Source organism: Rousettus aegyptiacus, unplaced genomic scaffold (genome assembly GCF_014176215.1).
Source record: "Rousettus aegyptiacus isolate mRouAeg1 unplaced genomic scaffold, mRouAeg1.p scaffold_m13_p_4, whole genome shotgun sequence".
NCBI lineage: Eukaryota > Metazoa > Chordata > Mammalia > Chiroptera > Pteropodidae > Rousettus > Rousettus aegyptiacus.
Genome location: NW_023416307.1, coordinates 123,686,494 through 123,703,193, shown reverse-complemented (window position 1 = coordinate 123,703,193; position 16,700 = coordinate 123,686,494). Strand labels below are relative to the sequence as shown.

General features: G+C 34.6%; 1 protein-coding gene and 1 pseudogene across 1 annotated transcript in view; both read left to right on the top strand.

Annotated features, from left to right (window-relative positions):
- Window positions 1-16,700, top strand: part of ATP1B3 (ATPase Na+/K+ transporting subunit beta 3) — a 33,057-nt gene extending 16,357 nt beyond the window's left edge. Inside the window, exons 3-7 of the mRNA XM_016141875.2 lie at window positions 2,949-3,056; window positions 7,575-7,759; window positions 9,771-9,827; window positions 14,160-14,243; window positions 16,013-16,700. Coding sequence (XP_015997361.1) covers window positions 2,949-3,056; window positions 7,575-7,759; window positions 9,771-9,827; window positions 14,160-14,243; window positions 16,013-16,180 — 602 coding nt within the window. The 3' untranslated portion in view covers window positions 16,181-16,700. The remainder of the gene's footprint in view (window positions 1-2,948; window positions 3,057-7,574; window positions 7,760-9,770; window positions 9,828-14,159; window positions 14,244-16,012) is intronic.
- Window positions 1,535-1,653, top strand: LOC118602517 (annotated as a pseudogene).

The following is a 16,700-nucleotide window of genomic DNA, read 5'->3' as shown; positions in this document are numbered from 1 at the left end:
CGTAGCTCTGTTTTCTTTCTACATGGACTAATTTGAAGATAATTATTTTTCTTGCTATTTGAGTTTTGTGACTTTATTACCGTTGATGACGATCTGATCTCTTTCAGAAATAGTAAACTCTATAATTGCATGAATAATATAAGCAATAAAATATGTTCAATATATTTAAGTAGTTTTAAGTTGAGTTCCTTAAAATTATTTACCACTTGTAGTACTTCATGTATCATTAGTATCAATAAATATATATGTGCATACTCTCATATGTATATATAATATTAGATATACATGCGTTTAACATGATTTTCTCTTCATAAAAGGATAGCGGGTAATTTTTTTCCTACTTGTATTTTCTAAGTTTTTTGTTTGTTTTTTGTTTTTTATCATGATCATCATTTCAATAATGTGTTAGTACCCAGTAAGATAAATGCTAGTTTGAAATCAGTATATACATTAATATATACCTAATACATACATAATATAAGCACATACTGCCCATCTACAGCCATACACAGAGACACACATGTACATACACACACACTCATACCCCAGTGGTTTAAATTCTAAAGAGATGAGAGTTATTGCAGTCTTCACATTCTGTTCATGTTCTTGGTTTCAGATAAGCTAAGAACTTTATTTGAAATCAAAAATAACAGCTGTACTGCACACTCCTGCTGTGGTTTTTTACTTAAGAGTTTCGGACGGGCTGTTGAATACTAGAAACTAGGACTCCAAGAGCATCATTGCTAGGCGATCTAAGGAGTAACTGATATCAGATATTCTGTTTTAAGACAGATTTTTATAGATTAAATCATTTAAAAATTCTCTTGGAAAATAGCCATGTAAAGCAAAAAAGTCTTTTATATATGTATTTCTTTTAAAATTTACTTTAGAAATCTGCATGTTTTAGGTTTTTCTTAAAAGTTAGGTGTTTTTATACAGTTATGTGCAAGCTGCATTGACTTTACTTGAAATATCATATGTCTTGTTGCTGCTGTAAAACCTTAAGAAAAACAAAATCAGACGTCACAGATTGTTGTTTCATATATTGAATGATCAGAGGTTTTATTTCTACTGCCTATTAAGAAATGTCCAAACCTGTAGAGAATTTTTATAAGAGTTTATTTGAGCCAAACTGAAGACATTGCTGGGAAGCAAAATCTCCAATGCTCTGCAGAAAAAGTGCAGTTTAAGGAGAGAATGAATGTATGGAAGATTACTTGAAGGGAGGAGATAACAAGGGGAGCAGGAATTGAATTACATGATAATTAATAAGATTATGTGTTCTGCTGAGGGTGGCTACCCTCCTGGAAGGGTTTGAAAAAGAGTCATTTCAAAGGTTTGGTAACCCAAAAACAATGATAAGGCTTGCTTAAGGCAAAAATAACCTTTTACTAGGAAACTTATAGGCCTAAGATGTGACTGCGCATCATGACCTGCCTTAGGAATTTATGATCAGGTCACCCAGTGAGATTATTTCTCTTAAATTTAATACAGCAACCTGTTTTCATTCACACTACATTAAAAATCAGAAGTTGTCTATGATCATGCTACCATGAACAAGCCCGATCCCGTCTGATCTCAGAAGCTAAGCAGGGTTGGGCCTGGTTAGTACTTGGATGGGAGACCACCTAGGAAGCCCAGGTGCTGCAGGCATAAAAAAATAAAAAAATAAAAGAGATTGTAAACTGACAAGATCCTTGGAATCTGTGAGATCAACCAAGGGTTGCCTCGCCTAAAAAAAAAAAATCAGCTTACAATTGATTCTATAATGATTTCGCTGTGAGTGGAGTAGTAAGGAAAAATAGGCATATGTGATTACCCATATCCAAGTGATCTGCTCTATTGTCGTGGTAAGTGAATGAGGATTTTATTTGGGAACTGTTTTGTGCTGAATGTAGAATAAGATTTGCTTTGCCATTTAGGAACATTGTTTCATCATATTTGAGTAGCGGTGGATCTGGTTTCTCAAGAGCCACAGAGATCAACACAGGCAAATATTTAGGGTTTTAAAGAAACTAGATCTGATTTAAGAAGAAATAGATGTCTGTGAGCAGCAATTCTAATGAAAACTAAAACACTACCTGTTTTTGTGTATTTTCAGATTCAATGCAAGGGGTATCGTCTCTAATAACTATGATATGGGGAATGTTTAGAGATTAGTGAAATGTTTAGTATTGATTTTAAGTCTTTTTGCAAGGCCAAATTAATAATCTAGATCTAATGCTTTTTAAATGAGGAAAGCTTATATTACAGTTAGAAGCCTGATTATGTTTCTTGCAGATAAATATGGTTACATTTTCAGTTAATAAACACATGCAACATGTCCTGTATACAAGGGTATTGACTCCTGATATGAAATTGTTGATGGTTTTATACTCCAAATTCAGTATGAGAAAAACCACATTTTATAGAGCAGTTTTATTATCGGAGAAAGAATATTTAGCCATAATTAAAAACTGCATAGGCCTCTTTCACTGAATAATGTAAGCTTTCTTTACGAATGTTTTCAGATGGCTGTTATTTGAATGACAAAGGTGCTTCGATTTTGATTTGCTAAAAATATTTTCCATGTATTAATGGCAAATTGGCAAAACCTAAAAATATTTGATAGAAAAATGAATATAAAAAGTACAAAGTAAAACTCTTATCTTTTAAAGTAAGGAACAGAGCATTTAGAATTAACTCTAGAGCAAATCAGATTTAGGAAGGTTTCTAATTGGTAATGTCTGAGTTGATTTTGAGGATTTGGAATTGTCTTCATTTATAGGTGTCGACCTTCATAGTCAGAAGTGGGAAGTTTCTTGATAATTTCAACCTACCTGTGAGCACAATTTTCCACGTGATTTATTGAGATCTGCCTTTTAAGGATAAGAGTATGGAGAAAGAAGGAGAGAAGGGAATTTGCTGCAGTTAATTTCCCCCTTTTTCTTTTATCTCTTTCTTTATAGGACTTATGGTTTTTCCAAAACCAGTGACTGCATTGGATTATTCATTCAGTATATCTAATCCAGAGTCCTATAAAGGGTACATTGAAGACCTTAAGAGGTTTCTAAAGCGTAAGTATGTTTTCTTAGAGTAAGGCAAAAGTTAGTTACTATAGAAAGTAGCACCAAATTGTGCTTACATTTAGGAAATGTAAGCATATTTAGAGTTTATTTTACCTTTTTCCTTTTTTTTTTTCCTTTTAAATACGGTCAGATGAGAGGACTTGCAAGTAGATTTTATGATTAGTCATGATATTCTGATATTCTGACCTATGGAAAGATAGGGGTCTACACCTAATAGACAGTTAGTTTAAATTTTCTATTCTATAATAAGTACATGAGTAAGTTCATTGATGTAACACTTGTATCTGCATTAAAAGAGAAATTGTTTAATAGACTAAACTGTATTGTATAAAATAATGCCTCTAAGTATTTGGATCTTTTGGATCCAGTATTGTGCATGTGGGAGAAGGAGGTGGGACTAGGAATGGTATTTATTGTTGTCCCATCCCAGTTTTTTCTCATGTTTTGCTTGGCCTTAACTCCATGGTATTAACATTCACATTCACGTGACTAATTATCAAATGCCCTGGCCTATTGGTTATTGATTGCCTCACCTCTTCCTCAGCCACACACACCTACGGTCATTCTTTAGAACATGCAGGACTCCATTACCAAAATCACTGATTGAGGCTTTCCTAACATAACCTCAGTCCTTCTGGTTTACTTGTTTAACTTTTCCTCACTATTCTACTTCATTGGGACTTTGAATTCATTGACCCTTATTTTTTATCTTTTCCTGTAGAACTCGCTTTTTCTTCATATATAGTCATGTGCCAAATAACATGTTTCTGTCAATGACTGCATGTATCATGGTGGTCCCATAAGATTATAACGGAGCTGAAAAATTCGGATTGCCTAGTGACACAGTAGCTTAGCTGTCGTGAGGTAATAGCACAACACATTACACAAATACTATTGTGTTACAGTTGCCTACAGTATTCAATATAGTACCATGCTGTATGAATTTATAGCCTAGGAGAACAGAATTTTTCATCCTAAAATATGTCTCTGGCATAAGGATTATTTTAAGTTGGTTAATTTTAAGAAATTAAAATTAACTTGGGAGCAGCTCTGAAAACTAGCTAGTAGTTGCCCTTTGTAAAAGATCTTTACATTTGTAGGAGAGATCTCCATTTGTAAGGACGTTGACCTTATCTCTAGAAACTCTTGTCAGTATAGAAGACAACGGTAAATCTGAGTAATAACCTTATCCTCATTTGCTGTACCTTTTCAGGTAATCTCCCATAACTGATTCCACCCCAACATCATCTTTTGTCTTCATCTGAAGTTAATATTTAAGGAGGCACAGTCAGCCATTTTGACCAGTTATTCAGTTTTCCTGGGTTCTCCCATGTATACAGGAGGTATACATGTTATTAAACTGTTTTTCTCCTGTTGATCTGTTTTTATTATAGGAATGTCTCAGCCAAGAACCCGGAAAGACAAAGGAAAAATACTTTTTCCTCCTCTACAGAGCAATAGGCTATACCATGTAGCTTGCTTGTATAGTAGGTTATACCACCTAGGTTTGTGTAAGTGCACTCTTTGATGTTCTCACAATGATGAACTTGCCTAAGGATGAGTCTCTCAGAACACAAACTGTCGTTAAGTGGCATATGACTGTAACCTGTGTCTATGTAAGAAACACTCTAAACCTGTGGAGAGTTTTTATGAGTTTATTTGAACCAAACTAACAACATATGCCAGAAACAAGATCTCAAAAAGTTTTGCAACTTTTTTCTTTTTTTAAATTTAAGGAAAAGGAAGGAAGATTCCTTGGATGGAAGGAAGCAACATAGCTATGGGATTGCAAGATAGTTAACAAGATTATATGCTCCCTTTAAGGTTAATACCCCCTTCCAGGGGAATTACTTCTGTCATTTCAAAGATGTGTTAACCTAGATGCACAAAAACCACACACAGGACTGGCTTAAAACCCTTCACTAAACAAGTTATAGTCCTGGGGTATGATTGCCCACCACGACCAATTAGAAATTTATGATCACATCACCCTGTGATGTTATTTTACATAGAACTTCTTTTTCATGCACAGTTCCTCTTTTAGGTCATAAATCAATCCAAAAGGATGCATTTGGTTGAACAGCATGGTCTCACAGTGCTATGAAGTCTTATTCTTAGGAAGTTTCAGTAATTGATGTCTTGTCGAAATGGCGGACCACTGGGGATGGGGCAATACCATAACCATGGGATGTGAGTTATGGCTGAATTTTTCCCAGAAAGGGAAGGGCAGGTAAATGGAAGGCAGTCGAGTCTTATGGCCTTAATTGCAAAGAAACACTTTGGACCATTTCTATACTATGTACTTTTATGATCCCACATTTGACTTTTGTCTCATTTTTCTATATTTAGCATCTAGCATAACATTTACATAAGCCACGAAAAGAGTTGTTTTATACATGCTCAGTAATCATAAACAGTTGGACTATGTATAAGAACGCAAAGAAACATAACTTATTATTTATATAATTAGCAAATAGTTAAAAAAAAAATCAAACAAAATAGATTGAGTGCAATATTAATCCTTGATTTTTGATGTCCTAGATAGGAGTAGATATCCGTTTACTGTTAGGCTCCTAATAAGTCCCTTCCGATTAGGCGTATCTTTTATTTGATGTCCTTTCCAGTAAACAAAATCTCCAGGTAGCGGTCAATGATCTTTAAAGTCTTTGTCTCCTGGGAGCTCCTTGTGAAAGAAAGCAGTTACCAACTTGACATTTTCTTGAAGTGACTCTAGTCAAACCTTGACGATAACATAAGATGTCTTTTTTCAATAATATCAGTTCATAAGTTCCTTCATCTGAGTTCAGTTTGAATACATAGTGAGGCATGAAGGATGCAAAAAACAAAAAATGGACAGCCAGGTAGCAGGAAGAACCAAACTGCCCTGACTGTTTAGCCCTGACTATTTAATTTATAACCATTATTCACCTGTACAATATACCCTAGAAGTTTTTATCACTTATTTTACAATGCTTCCCATGCAGTTTCAAATCTTTAGAGGTGTTCTACAAAGTTTTCCTACATGTATTGAGATTTTAACCCTTAAAACTTCAATTGTCTAATGAAAACTAAGAAGTAAGCAATTAGCATTCTTTAGCTTGAACATTTTATAACCTCTGGTCTCATTTCAACCCAAACCTCTTTTCTACCGTAATATAATCCTTATTCTGCTGCTCATTTATCATTAATATATCCACAGAAGAGCAGTATTGGAAATGGATCTTATACCCAAGGATAGAAACATTTTTCATAGTTATCAAAATCAGTTATTAACACAAACTTATATTTGTAAGACCCAGGCAAAATAAAGACATGTCTATTTTTACTTAAACCAGCAAACTTAAAATAGCTTTTATTTACTATGGATTAATCTTGCGTCATGTGAACTTGAAAAGCATTTGAGTTAGTTTCTCTATTTCTGAGAATTTGATAATACTCAATCCTTATAAGCACATGCCTTCAAGTTAAATTTTAATAATACCATCCAGAGGTAGGGAATTATCTTATGTTTACAACACACATATGTTGACATACACAGATGGACACAAACAGAACAATTGAATCCAAATTTTGTTTTGGAGACATTTACAGTTTATGTCCTTGACAAGTCAAGTTCCAAATGACCTTCCTCACTTTAAAATAAAGACAGCCATTTTTAATACCTCGAAGAATTGGGTTGACACTTCCTTGTAAATACATTTACTTTGAAATTTTGGTTTCTGTTTTGGTTAAATTCCTTTTAGCGGCCTTTATCTGGTACCAGTTTTACCGACACCAATAATTCCTTTTGAGGCACTATTGTACTACGTATAAACAGCTTACCAGTGAGTATTTCCAATATACTAAGCTCATTGAGAGTGGGGACCACCTCAGGCTTGTTCACTTGTTCACTGTTCTGCCACTTGCAGAACAAGCATTTGAAAAACTATTGTATATTTCTCTCCTTTCTTCCTCATCTCTAAGTTGTAACCATTTTACTTCTTTATTAGTTTTGAGTCGATCTTGTTATTATATTTCCATCTCTGCTAAAAACACTGTTCTCTAAGCTAACATTAGCTCTCAGCTCTGCAGTCCCCTTAGTGTAGACCACCATAGCCCTATATATCTTCAGTTATGATTTTGTTCTTAACATCTGTCTTCCTCACTATACTGTAGACTCCATAAGGGCAGCGGTGGTGCCTCTTCATGTCCTCACCATTGTATCTTGAGCCAGGAACATAGAAGGCCATTCAGATAATGCTATAGCCTTGGCTGGCACCACCTAATGGTGACACAAGAGATTGATCTGTAATCCAGCTCATATCATTATTGAAATGCAGTAAACTTTAGAGCATTAGATAGCTGTTAAAAGTTAAAGGAACAAACAACATTGTTTTCATAAAATTATCTGCTAATTAGTATTGCTGTTTTTATCTTCGAAGAATGTTGTCTGAAGGATGCTATATTCTTGGTTGTGTTTTAAGATCTTTTTCGATTGATCTATACACAAGTATGTTTCCTTTTTAGCATATGATTCAGAAGAACAGAAGAATCTCACAATCTGTCCCAGTGGAACACTTTTTGAACAGAAGGGTCCAATTTATGTTGCATGTCGGTTCCCTCTTGACTTACTTCAAGCTTGCAGTGGTGTGAATGATCCTGAGTTTGGCTACTCTAAAGGACACCCTTGTATTCTTGTGAAAATGAACAGAGTATGTACATATTTGTTGCTATTGCTGCTTTTTTCTAATACTCTACTAAGAAGCTGGCAACTATTTATTAAATGTACTCTCATTTGGGGGTAGTTTATGTAAAAGGTCACCAGTGGTATAAATGGACCTTTGGAAAAATTAATAAAGAAAAACTAGATAGTTCATGAACTAATCGTGATTTAGGAACTAAAACAACTTCTGCTTTTCCTTTTTGGGGATAGTTACATGCATTTAAGCATTGATTAATTCTTCAAGAGGCAGGTGTTCTAGTCACCATGCCCAAAGCATGGTTTCATTAATGTGCAGTGCTCATCTTTGGATCCTGCGTTATAAAAGTAATTTCAAATCCCGTGGGAAGTATATGAAGTTTAGGCTTATTTAACATTTTCTGAATATCAGTAGGAAAGCATATTTTATAGTATACGTATGTATAACTAAATAGTAGAAATATTAATAAAGTTGCATTGTAATGTGCTCAGTGGGGTGTTGCAGTTGCATAGCTCAAGTTAGCAGCATTTTGCCATGTTGTACCACAGAGGTGCCTACATTATATAGCCACTAGCAAATTAAGCTAATTTACTCTTTCTCTCTCTGTGAGTGGTAATGACTTAGGGTCATTGTGTAAAGAAAGCTGCTTCTCTTCTGTGATCTCTAACCCCTGTACCTTGCTGCTCTATAAATGTTGTACTGCAGAGTTGTGTTATACAGTTATCCTGTTGAAGCCTCCAAGGTTGTTCCTGGTCATTTACTCAGATCAGAGGCAATTTCTTAAACAGGTGTAGACCTCTCAGGATCATGAGTTCATACGTCACTAAAGTTACCATTCATCCAATAAGCAAATTGCTGCCCTCCCTAATAAAAGTAAAACTTGAGTCTTCTAAGGTTGGCACTGGTAAATAAAGAAGTTTCCCTGTAGGGAGAGCCAGCTAGATCCTAAAGTGCCCAGATTGGCATCCCTTTAGCCTCTCCTTCCTTCCCCTCCCCAAGTGGACAGTGACAGTTTCCTGATTTTCCCACAGCATTCTAGAGATCATTCTGAAACATTGCCTGACATATAGTAGGTGCTTAATAAATGACTGAGGGATATTTCAGCAAGACTTTAAGAATTAGGGTTAACAAAGTATGCCAAAAGTAATGTGAAACTAGAAGATACAGCTCATTAAGATGAATTAAATTCATTTACTTTTGACAGGGATGCCTTTTGTAATCCCAAACTCCTAGAAGTGTCTTCAGGACAACTAGATTGTTAGAAAACCTACTCTATATTCCCATGTAAAGCAAACAAGTTTCAGTTCCTTCTCCCATGGGACCAGCCTTCTGAGTTTATTTTCTTTCTCATGTCCTACCTGAATGATGAGGGTCTGAGATAATACTTGTTGACCTGCAGGTCATGACAGGAAGACAACATCAGGTATAAACAGGGATCCATAATGAGATGTGCGTACCTAGTGTAGCAGGAGATTTAATCCCAGCATAGTTTGTTCTAAAGTCATTATCTGGGCAAAAATAGTATTGCTGTTGTTATCTCAAATACAAATGTGAAAGTAGCCTCGTTTCCTGAAATTGAATGGTGCTGTGGGATTCTTCCCAGTGTATTGTGCATTTTATAGAAAGGACAGCTGTGAGTGGAATATGGTCAGGCTCTGTGGAAGCATTATGGAAACATACTGAAGACTGAGACCTAATATATTCTCATGAAGAATAGTTATTATTGGTTGTTTCTCCTTTTAGGGGTGGCAAAGTACCATACTATGTTTTGGTTAGTTCTTCGGTACCTGGTTTATTTTCTAAATTGCCCCAGGACAGTAATAAGATAGTTCATTACTAACATTATTATATCGAAAAGTCCATTCTAATCCTCTAAAATAAAATTAATGTCAAAGGCACAGGCAATGGGGTTTAATACACAGAGTTAGTTTTTATCTCGACTCTTGCCCCCCTGGTCCCCAGCAAAAAAGTTCTATTGCATACTTTTGTGATATTTCAATTAATTAATATTTCTTTACCTTAGATAATTGGATTAAAGCCTCAAGGTGAACCAAGGATACACTGCACTAATATTGTAAAGGTTAGTATTCAAAAAATAACCCAACTTCTGTTAAAGCTTTAGTGTATCTCAATACTTTAATGAGTTTCTGTCATTATTTTCCCCGTTACATTTTTTTAAGTTCCTTGGGGGTGGCCCTTCCCTCTGTGCTCATGATAATTCAAAAGGACTTGTTTTCCATGTCCATTTGATTTCATATACATTGCCTTTATAGTTCCATATACCATATTTCATTGATTCTAAAGTTCACTTTTTTTCTAGCATAGTAACGCTGAAATCGGGGTTGGCCTTAAAATTAGTAGTGTCTTAATAGTATAGCATAAGATTTTTTTTCTTAATAGTACATAACTTGGTATATATCAGTAGCATCTGAGATTTAATGAAATGTGATACATATTCCTTAAGGTAGAAGCATTGTTTTTCTCTCTTATCCCTACTTTATTTTTTTCAAGAGTGCTGTACAGTTTTCATCTCATAACTTCTTTTGTTTTCTCTCCATGCTGCAAGTGCAACTAAGACAAATATGTAAATGATGGGTAAGAGTTCTGAGGAGAAACTTTTTAAGTTCTAAATTTAATTTTATCCTTGTTTAAAATAATTAACATTCCAACTCCAAATGTGTGTCAGAAGTATTTTATTTGAAATGTTAAATTGAAATCATTTCTAAAGTTGTTTGTGAAAAAAAAAAAAATCATTTCTTATAACCATGAATGGATTTCTTATTTGGGCAGAAACTTCTTACTCAAGTGATTCTCAAATTCGATCACACATCAGCATCACTTTGAGGGTTTGGTGGGTCCCATTCCCGTAGTTTCTGACTTCGTTGGTCTGGGGTGAGGCCTAAAATTTGCATTTCTCCTCCCCCCCCCTTTTTTTTTCCAATTGATAGAGTACTTTTTATTTATTTATTTGCCCATTCCAATACTTTTTCCAGCTAGCTTCTGAGTAGTAAGGTGTGTGATAGGACCAGCAGATTCTTTAGTCATAGGCCCACTCCCCAAATTCTGTGCCATAGAGTCCTCAGGTCAGAGATGCTGTGTTACATGGGATTCCATGTCTGTGGATGAGGGGATTTTTTTTTTTTTAATTACAGTTCAGTAATACATCGTGTGTGTGTGTGTGTGTGTGTGAGAGAGAGATTGTGTTTGTTCACCACCCACAGTTACATTTCCTTTTGTCGCCAAATATTTGACCCCTTTTACACTTATCTACATCATTCCTCCCCTACTTCCTGCTGGTAACCACTAACCTACTGCCTGTGTTCATAAGTCTCTTTGTCATGTTCGTTTGTTGCTTTCAGTTTTATGTCCCATATATGAGTAAAATCATATGGTTCTCAGCTGCTTCTGTCTGATTTATTTTACTTAGCATGATCATCTCAAGATCCATCTACATTGTCGCAAATGTCAGTATTTCATCTTTTCTTATGGCTGAGTAATATTGCATTGCATATATGTGCCACATCTTCTTTATCCAGTCATCTACTGAAGGACACTTTGGTTGTCTCTGTGTCTTGGCCACCGTAAAAAATGCTACTATGAATATCGGGATGCATATATCTTTGCAGATAAATGTTTTAAATTTTTTTTTAGTAAATATCCAGGAGGGAGATTGCTGGGTCATATGGTAATTCTATTCTTAGTTTTTAGAGGAACCTCCATACTGTTTTCCATAGTGACTACCAATTTACATTCTCACCAGCAGTGTATGAGGGTTCCTTTTACCCCACAACTTCTGCAACACTTTATTACTTGTCCTATTGATATCGGCCATTCTAACCAGGTATGAGATGGCATCTCATTGTGGTTTTGATTTGCGTTTCAATAATAGCTAGTGAAGTTGAGCATCTTTTCATATGTCTGTTGGCCATTTGTGTGTCAAAAATTCGATTTTCTAACTAAAGTTTCCAGGTGTTGGCGATGCTGCTGGTCTGAGGCCCACACTCTGAGAACATCTGCTTTAGAGTATCTCTGGTAGTTTCTTTTAATTATCTACTCACTAACAACAAGTTTAATAAAAAGTTAGAAAGTTTGTAGTTTCTTATCTGGATTAAAGTATACATGTGTGACCTAGACAGTTCATCTCCTTATGCCATATTCAGCTCAGCAGGAAATTTGTATAAAAATCTAGAATCTCACTTAAAACTAGATGCTACATCAAAGCCAGCTTTTCTTGATAAATCCTCTAGTGAGCATATACTGTCACCTCCTAATACAAAAGAAAAACATTAAGGCTATAGGATACATTTAAAAGCTGTGTTGTGTAACTCTTTATGAACCTCCTTGCTTACAAATTTTCCCAATAGAAAGTTGCTGAGTCTGAAGCCATGCCCCCCTGAACAAGCCCAATCCTGTCTGATCTCAGAAGCTAAGCAGGGTTGGGCCTGGTTAGTACTTGGAGGGGAGACAACCTAGGAAGACCAGATGCTGTAGGCATTAAAAATAATAATAATAATTTTAAAAAATAAAAACAAAAACGTCAATGGTAATCTTTAAAAAAAAGAAAGTTGCTGAGGCTTCTAGAATAGCTGGGGCGGGGGGGACATTAATGAAAAATCCTGGTCTTAATAACAAAGGAATAATCAGGTAGAGTCCATAAATTTTAGAGGTGTGGCTCTATAGAACAGGTGGAAACATTAACTGCATAAACACAGATAACAGAACATGCTCTTAGAGGTGGCATCCTTTATATTAAAGGATGGTTCCATCAAAAGACATAATATTTGTCTTTAGTTTTCTCAGTATTTTCTTATAAAAGTGAATCATGTTCATTTGAGAAAATTTGGAAAAAGGCAAAAGAAAAATATTGGTAAGTGCTACCCAGAGATTATCACTGCTTAGAACATTTGTTATGTATTCTTTCTTAGTTTACAGGTAATGACTGTATAAAAGAAACAAAATATGTTAACTTTAAAACTATTTTGTTTTCAGTAGATAGAACTTAGTGACTATTAATAGACTCTTAGATTTAGTTGCTCAGAGTTTCCAAAATGGTGCCATTTATTTATCAGAAAATCATGACATGTATGCTTTACCCTAAGGTATCTCATCGTTATTCAGATATGCATTTCAGTATTTTACAATATCTAAATGTTTATTTTCAAATATGGTATAAGATACAAGTTTAAGTAAAAGCCTGCCAGCATTATGGTTTAGGTACAAATGAAAAGAATGGGAATCTTGAGCATGTGACCTTCCTTACCTCTGAGCCTTAGTTCCCTCCACAATTGATCCCGCCCACCCAAAGATTGTTAACCCTAAATGAAGTAAATATCAGTTAAGTGTGATATATGACTGGCAGTACACACTGAAATATTTAATAAAGTATCATCCAAAGAAGAACTCTTTTTTACATTTTGGGGAACATCTGTGTTTCTTCGAAATAAGCTCATATATTAAGGAAAAATAGATTATCTAAAAGCAATTAATGCAGTAAAGCACATATCAAAGTGATTTTTTTTTCTTTGATACAAAATGCTGTTTTAAACTTAAAGCTTTTTTTTTTAATTAAGGAGTACAAATGTTAGGGTGGTATTTGAATAGCGATTGAAAAATTAATTCTACAGTTTCTCTTAGCCTCGTTATCTCTTGCTATTTCCACATTACCTTTGATCTGGATTGTTAGAATGCGCCCTTTTTGTGGGATGTCATCACTGTGCTTTGTGCTGTCTTGTCTTCCCTGTGTCACTTGTCTGTGTATTCCTTTCTCATCCATATACATGTGCTACTTCATGACAGTTAAAGGATTTAAGCAAAGGGTAGGACTTCTCCTTCGAAGAGATTCTTAGTTTTGCCATAGTGTTTCATGTGTGCTTTCAGAAATAGAAATTAGCCTATTCTAATCTAGAATTCAAGCATTTAGTGGTTTTATTTTAATTAGTGCTTAGTAAACTTGTCACTGATTTTAATCATTGTTGTCTATTTGTTACTTAGTATGTGTTAAAATTATAGGAATTATAATTAGGTCTTTTCAGAATGTTACATGAGAATTTTTATAAGTTGCTTATTAAGAATAATAGAGACACCTAATAAATAGCATGAATGCATTCGGTAGTTGGAAGGCAAATAAGATTTTATGGACAGTGCATTAGTAGGTCTGGCTGTAAGTTAGAAGGGTCTCTAATGGGAAGCATATAGGATATACCAGGAAATGTAAGAAGAATCAGGATAGTTTATGTCAAATGGGTTAAATCAAGATGAGCAAGTCTCTTCTCAGAAATACATTTGTAATTAATGCCATTGAAGCAGCGTTATGGTCTCCCCATACTGTTTGTAAATGATACTGCTTTAATATAAATGCATTTTTAAATTTGCTTTTTGACCTAAAAAAGGTTTCTTTTGCTTTCAACTTTAGGATGAAAATATAACTCTATCAACTTATCCTCCCAATGGAAATATAGACTTAAAATACTTTCCATATTATGGGAAAAAACTGCATGTAAGTATTTAGAAGATCTTAAGTGGTTGTATTCTTGGGAGTCACAGATGTGGCACATCTGTATTAACATGTCACTTGTCTGGGGTAGGTAGACACATGTCCTTTGTAACTTGTATATCATATACTCTGCTTTTTAAATACAAATGGTGATGGTAAATTGAGATGCCACATCTACAATTCAAAACATAAAACCCAAGCAGAAAATATCATTTTCTCTTTCATTATTTAGGATGTGCTTGTTTAGAGAATGTAGAGAAGTAGTAAAGAAATAAAACTTGTTACCCAGAGATAACTATTATAGTCTAATTTCTTCCATATTTTTCCTTTAAGTTTATATTATATATAAATATCATTTTATAAAATTTATGTCATACTGTATGTATACTTATAAAACTTTTTATTTCGAAATGCTTTATAATTTAAAGTGGCTAGAATAGTAGAAAATTTCTCTAGACCCTTTACTCAGATTACCCAAATGTTCACGTTTTACCTCAATTGTCTTACCAATCTTCATTTATATGTAATTTTTTCCTTTTCGGTTTGTCTGCTGTTTTTCATGATTAAATTTAGGGTGTGCATTTTTGGCAAGTGTGCCTCAGAGGTAATGTTATGTTCTAGAATAGCATGTCAGGAGGGATGTTGTGTTGATTAGTTCCAATAGTGGTGATGGTAATCCTGAACACATAAAGGTGCTGTGAGCCAGGTTTCTCCACTGTAAAGATATTATGTTTTCCTTTGTAATCAATAAATATAAAATACTTGAGAATATTTTCTAAATTCTGTTTTTCCCATAGCCTTAGAATTTGTTAATTCTTGCCTGAATCAGTTAATAATAGGATTGTTCCCAAATGTTTTTCTAATTTCCTCTCCACCCTTTATTTATATCCATATATGTCCATGGATTCTTATTTTATTCAGGGGTATAATCTGTTATCATTTATTTTGGTGCTGAAATTGTCCCAGATTTGGCTGGTGGGAGACATCCAGGCTAGCTCCTCTGTCCTTTTGACATACTTCCATGATTCTTTGAGCATTTCATTACTTTCTGGCACCACAAGATATTCCAGGTTCATCTCTTACTTTCCCTGTCGCAGCCCTAGAATCAGTCCCTAGTTCCTTTTAGTGAAGAATTGTATTTAGAAACCACAATGATAGTAAAGCAACTGAGTATATTTTGTACCAAAGTACACAGCAATCGTAAGTAGGATAGACCTAAATAATAACCAGTAAGGTACATCTTATGCATGTTTATCAAAAATAACATATAGATAATAAAATACATAGCCTTCTCAAGCAAACCTTGAGCAGTCACAAAAATTTATCATAAAAATACATCCTACAGTTCCATAAAGTAGAAATATATTAGAAATGATAATTTCTGATCACAGTGCAATAACTAGAAATTATTAGCTTTCTTCCAAAGGAAACCGTACATCAAACAACTCTTGAGTGAAAGGGGAAATTCAAACCAAGATTATAGAATATCTAAAAAATAATGAAACAACATAATTACAACCCATGGGATACATTTCAAGCAGTATTCAGAGGAAAATTCATAGCCATAAACCATAGCCATTTTATCAATAAAAATTAAGTGAAAATAAATGAACATCCAGTTTTAAGAAAAGAGGTAGAGAATAGAAAATGTTAAATCTAATAGGTTAAGATCTTTTAAGGTTTTAAATTTTTACAGAATAAATCAACTTTTGATAAAGTGTAAATGAAGTTACTACAGTATTTGAATTAATGTGTTTTCCTTTGTTTGCCAGGTGAGGTATCTCCAGCCATTAGTTGCTGTCCAGGTCGGCATTGGTGCTAGTCCCACAAAAGAATTAACAGTCGAGTGCAAGATTGAAGGGTCACCCAATCTAAAAAACCATGATGATCGTGACAAGTTTTTAGGAAGAGTTGTGTTTAAAATCACAATGAATGCATAGTAGGAGTTAGGATATCCAGGATATCTCCACAGAGTAAATGTTGTGTTGTCTGTCTTCATTTTGTATCAGCTGGACCTGACATTCTAGAATTATGAGACCACCTTAGAGAAAGGTGGGGTGGTACATGACACTAGGGTAACATCATAACGTGCTTCCAGATCACAGTGTTCAATGTCCTCTGAAGTAACTGCCTGTTGCCTCTGCTGCCTTTTGGAACCATTGTACAGTCGCCAGACAGGGACCGTGAACACCTGATTCTGAACATGTAGAATGGGGGTCTTGTCCTGTTTTTATGTGGTTTAATTGCCAAGTGTCTAAAGCTTAATGTGCTGTGCTGTGTAAATATTTTATAGATTTAACACTGGTTAACTGTCATATTTTGATGCCAGCAAAGTTTTAGGGATGAAATGGTACCTGACCAACGAAATGACTTTATAGCTGAAAAAAATGTGGTATGTGGAGGTTCTGTATGTGAGGAGGAAAAAAGAAAATAAACATGGATTTGAAAGGTTTTCTTGGA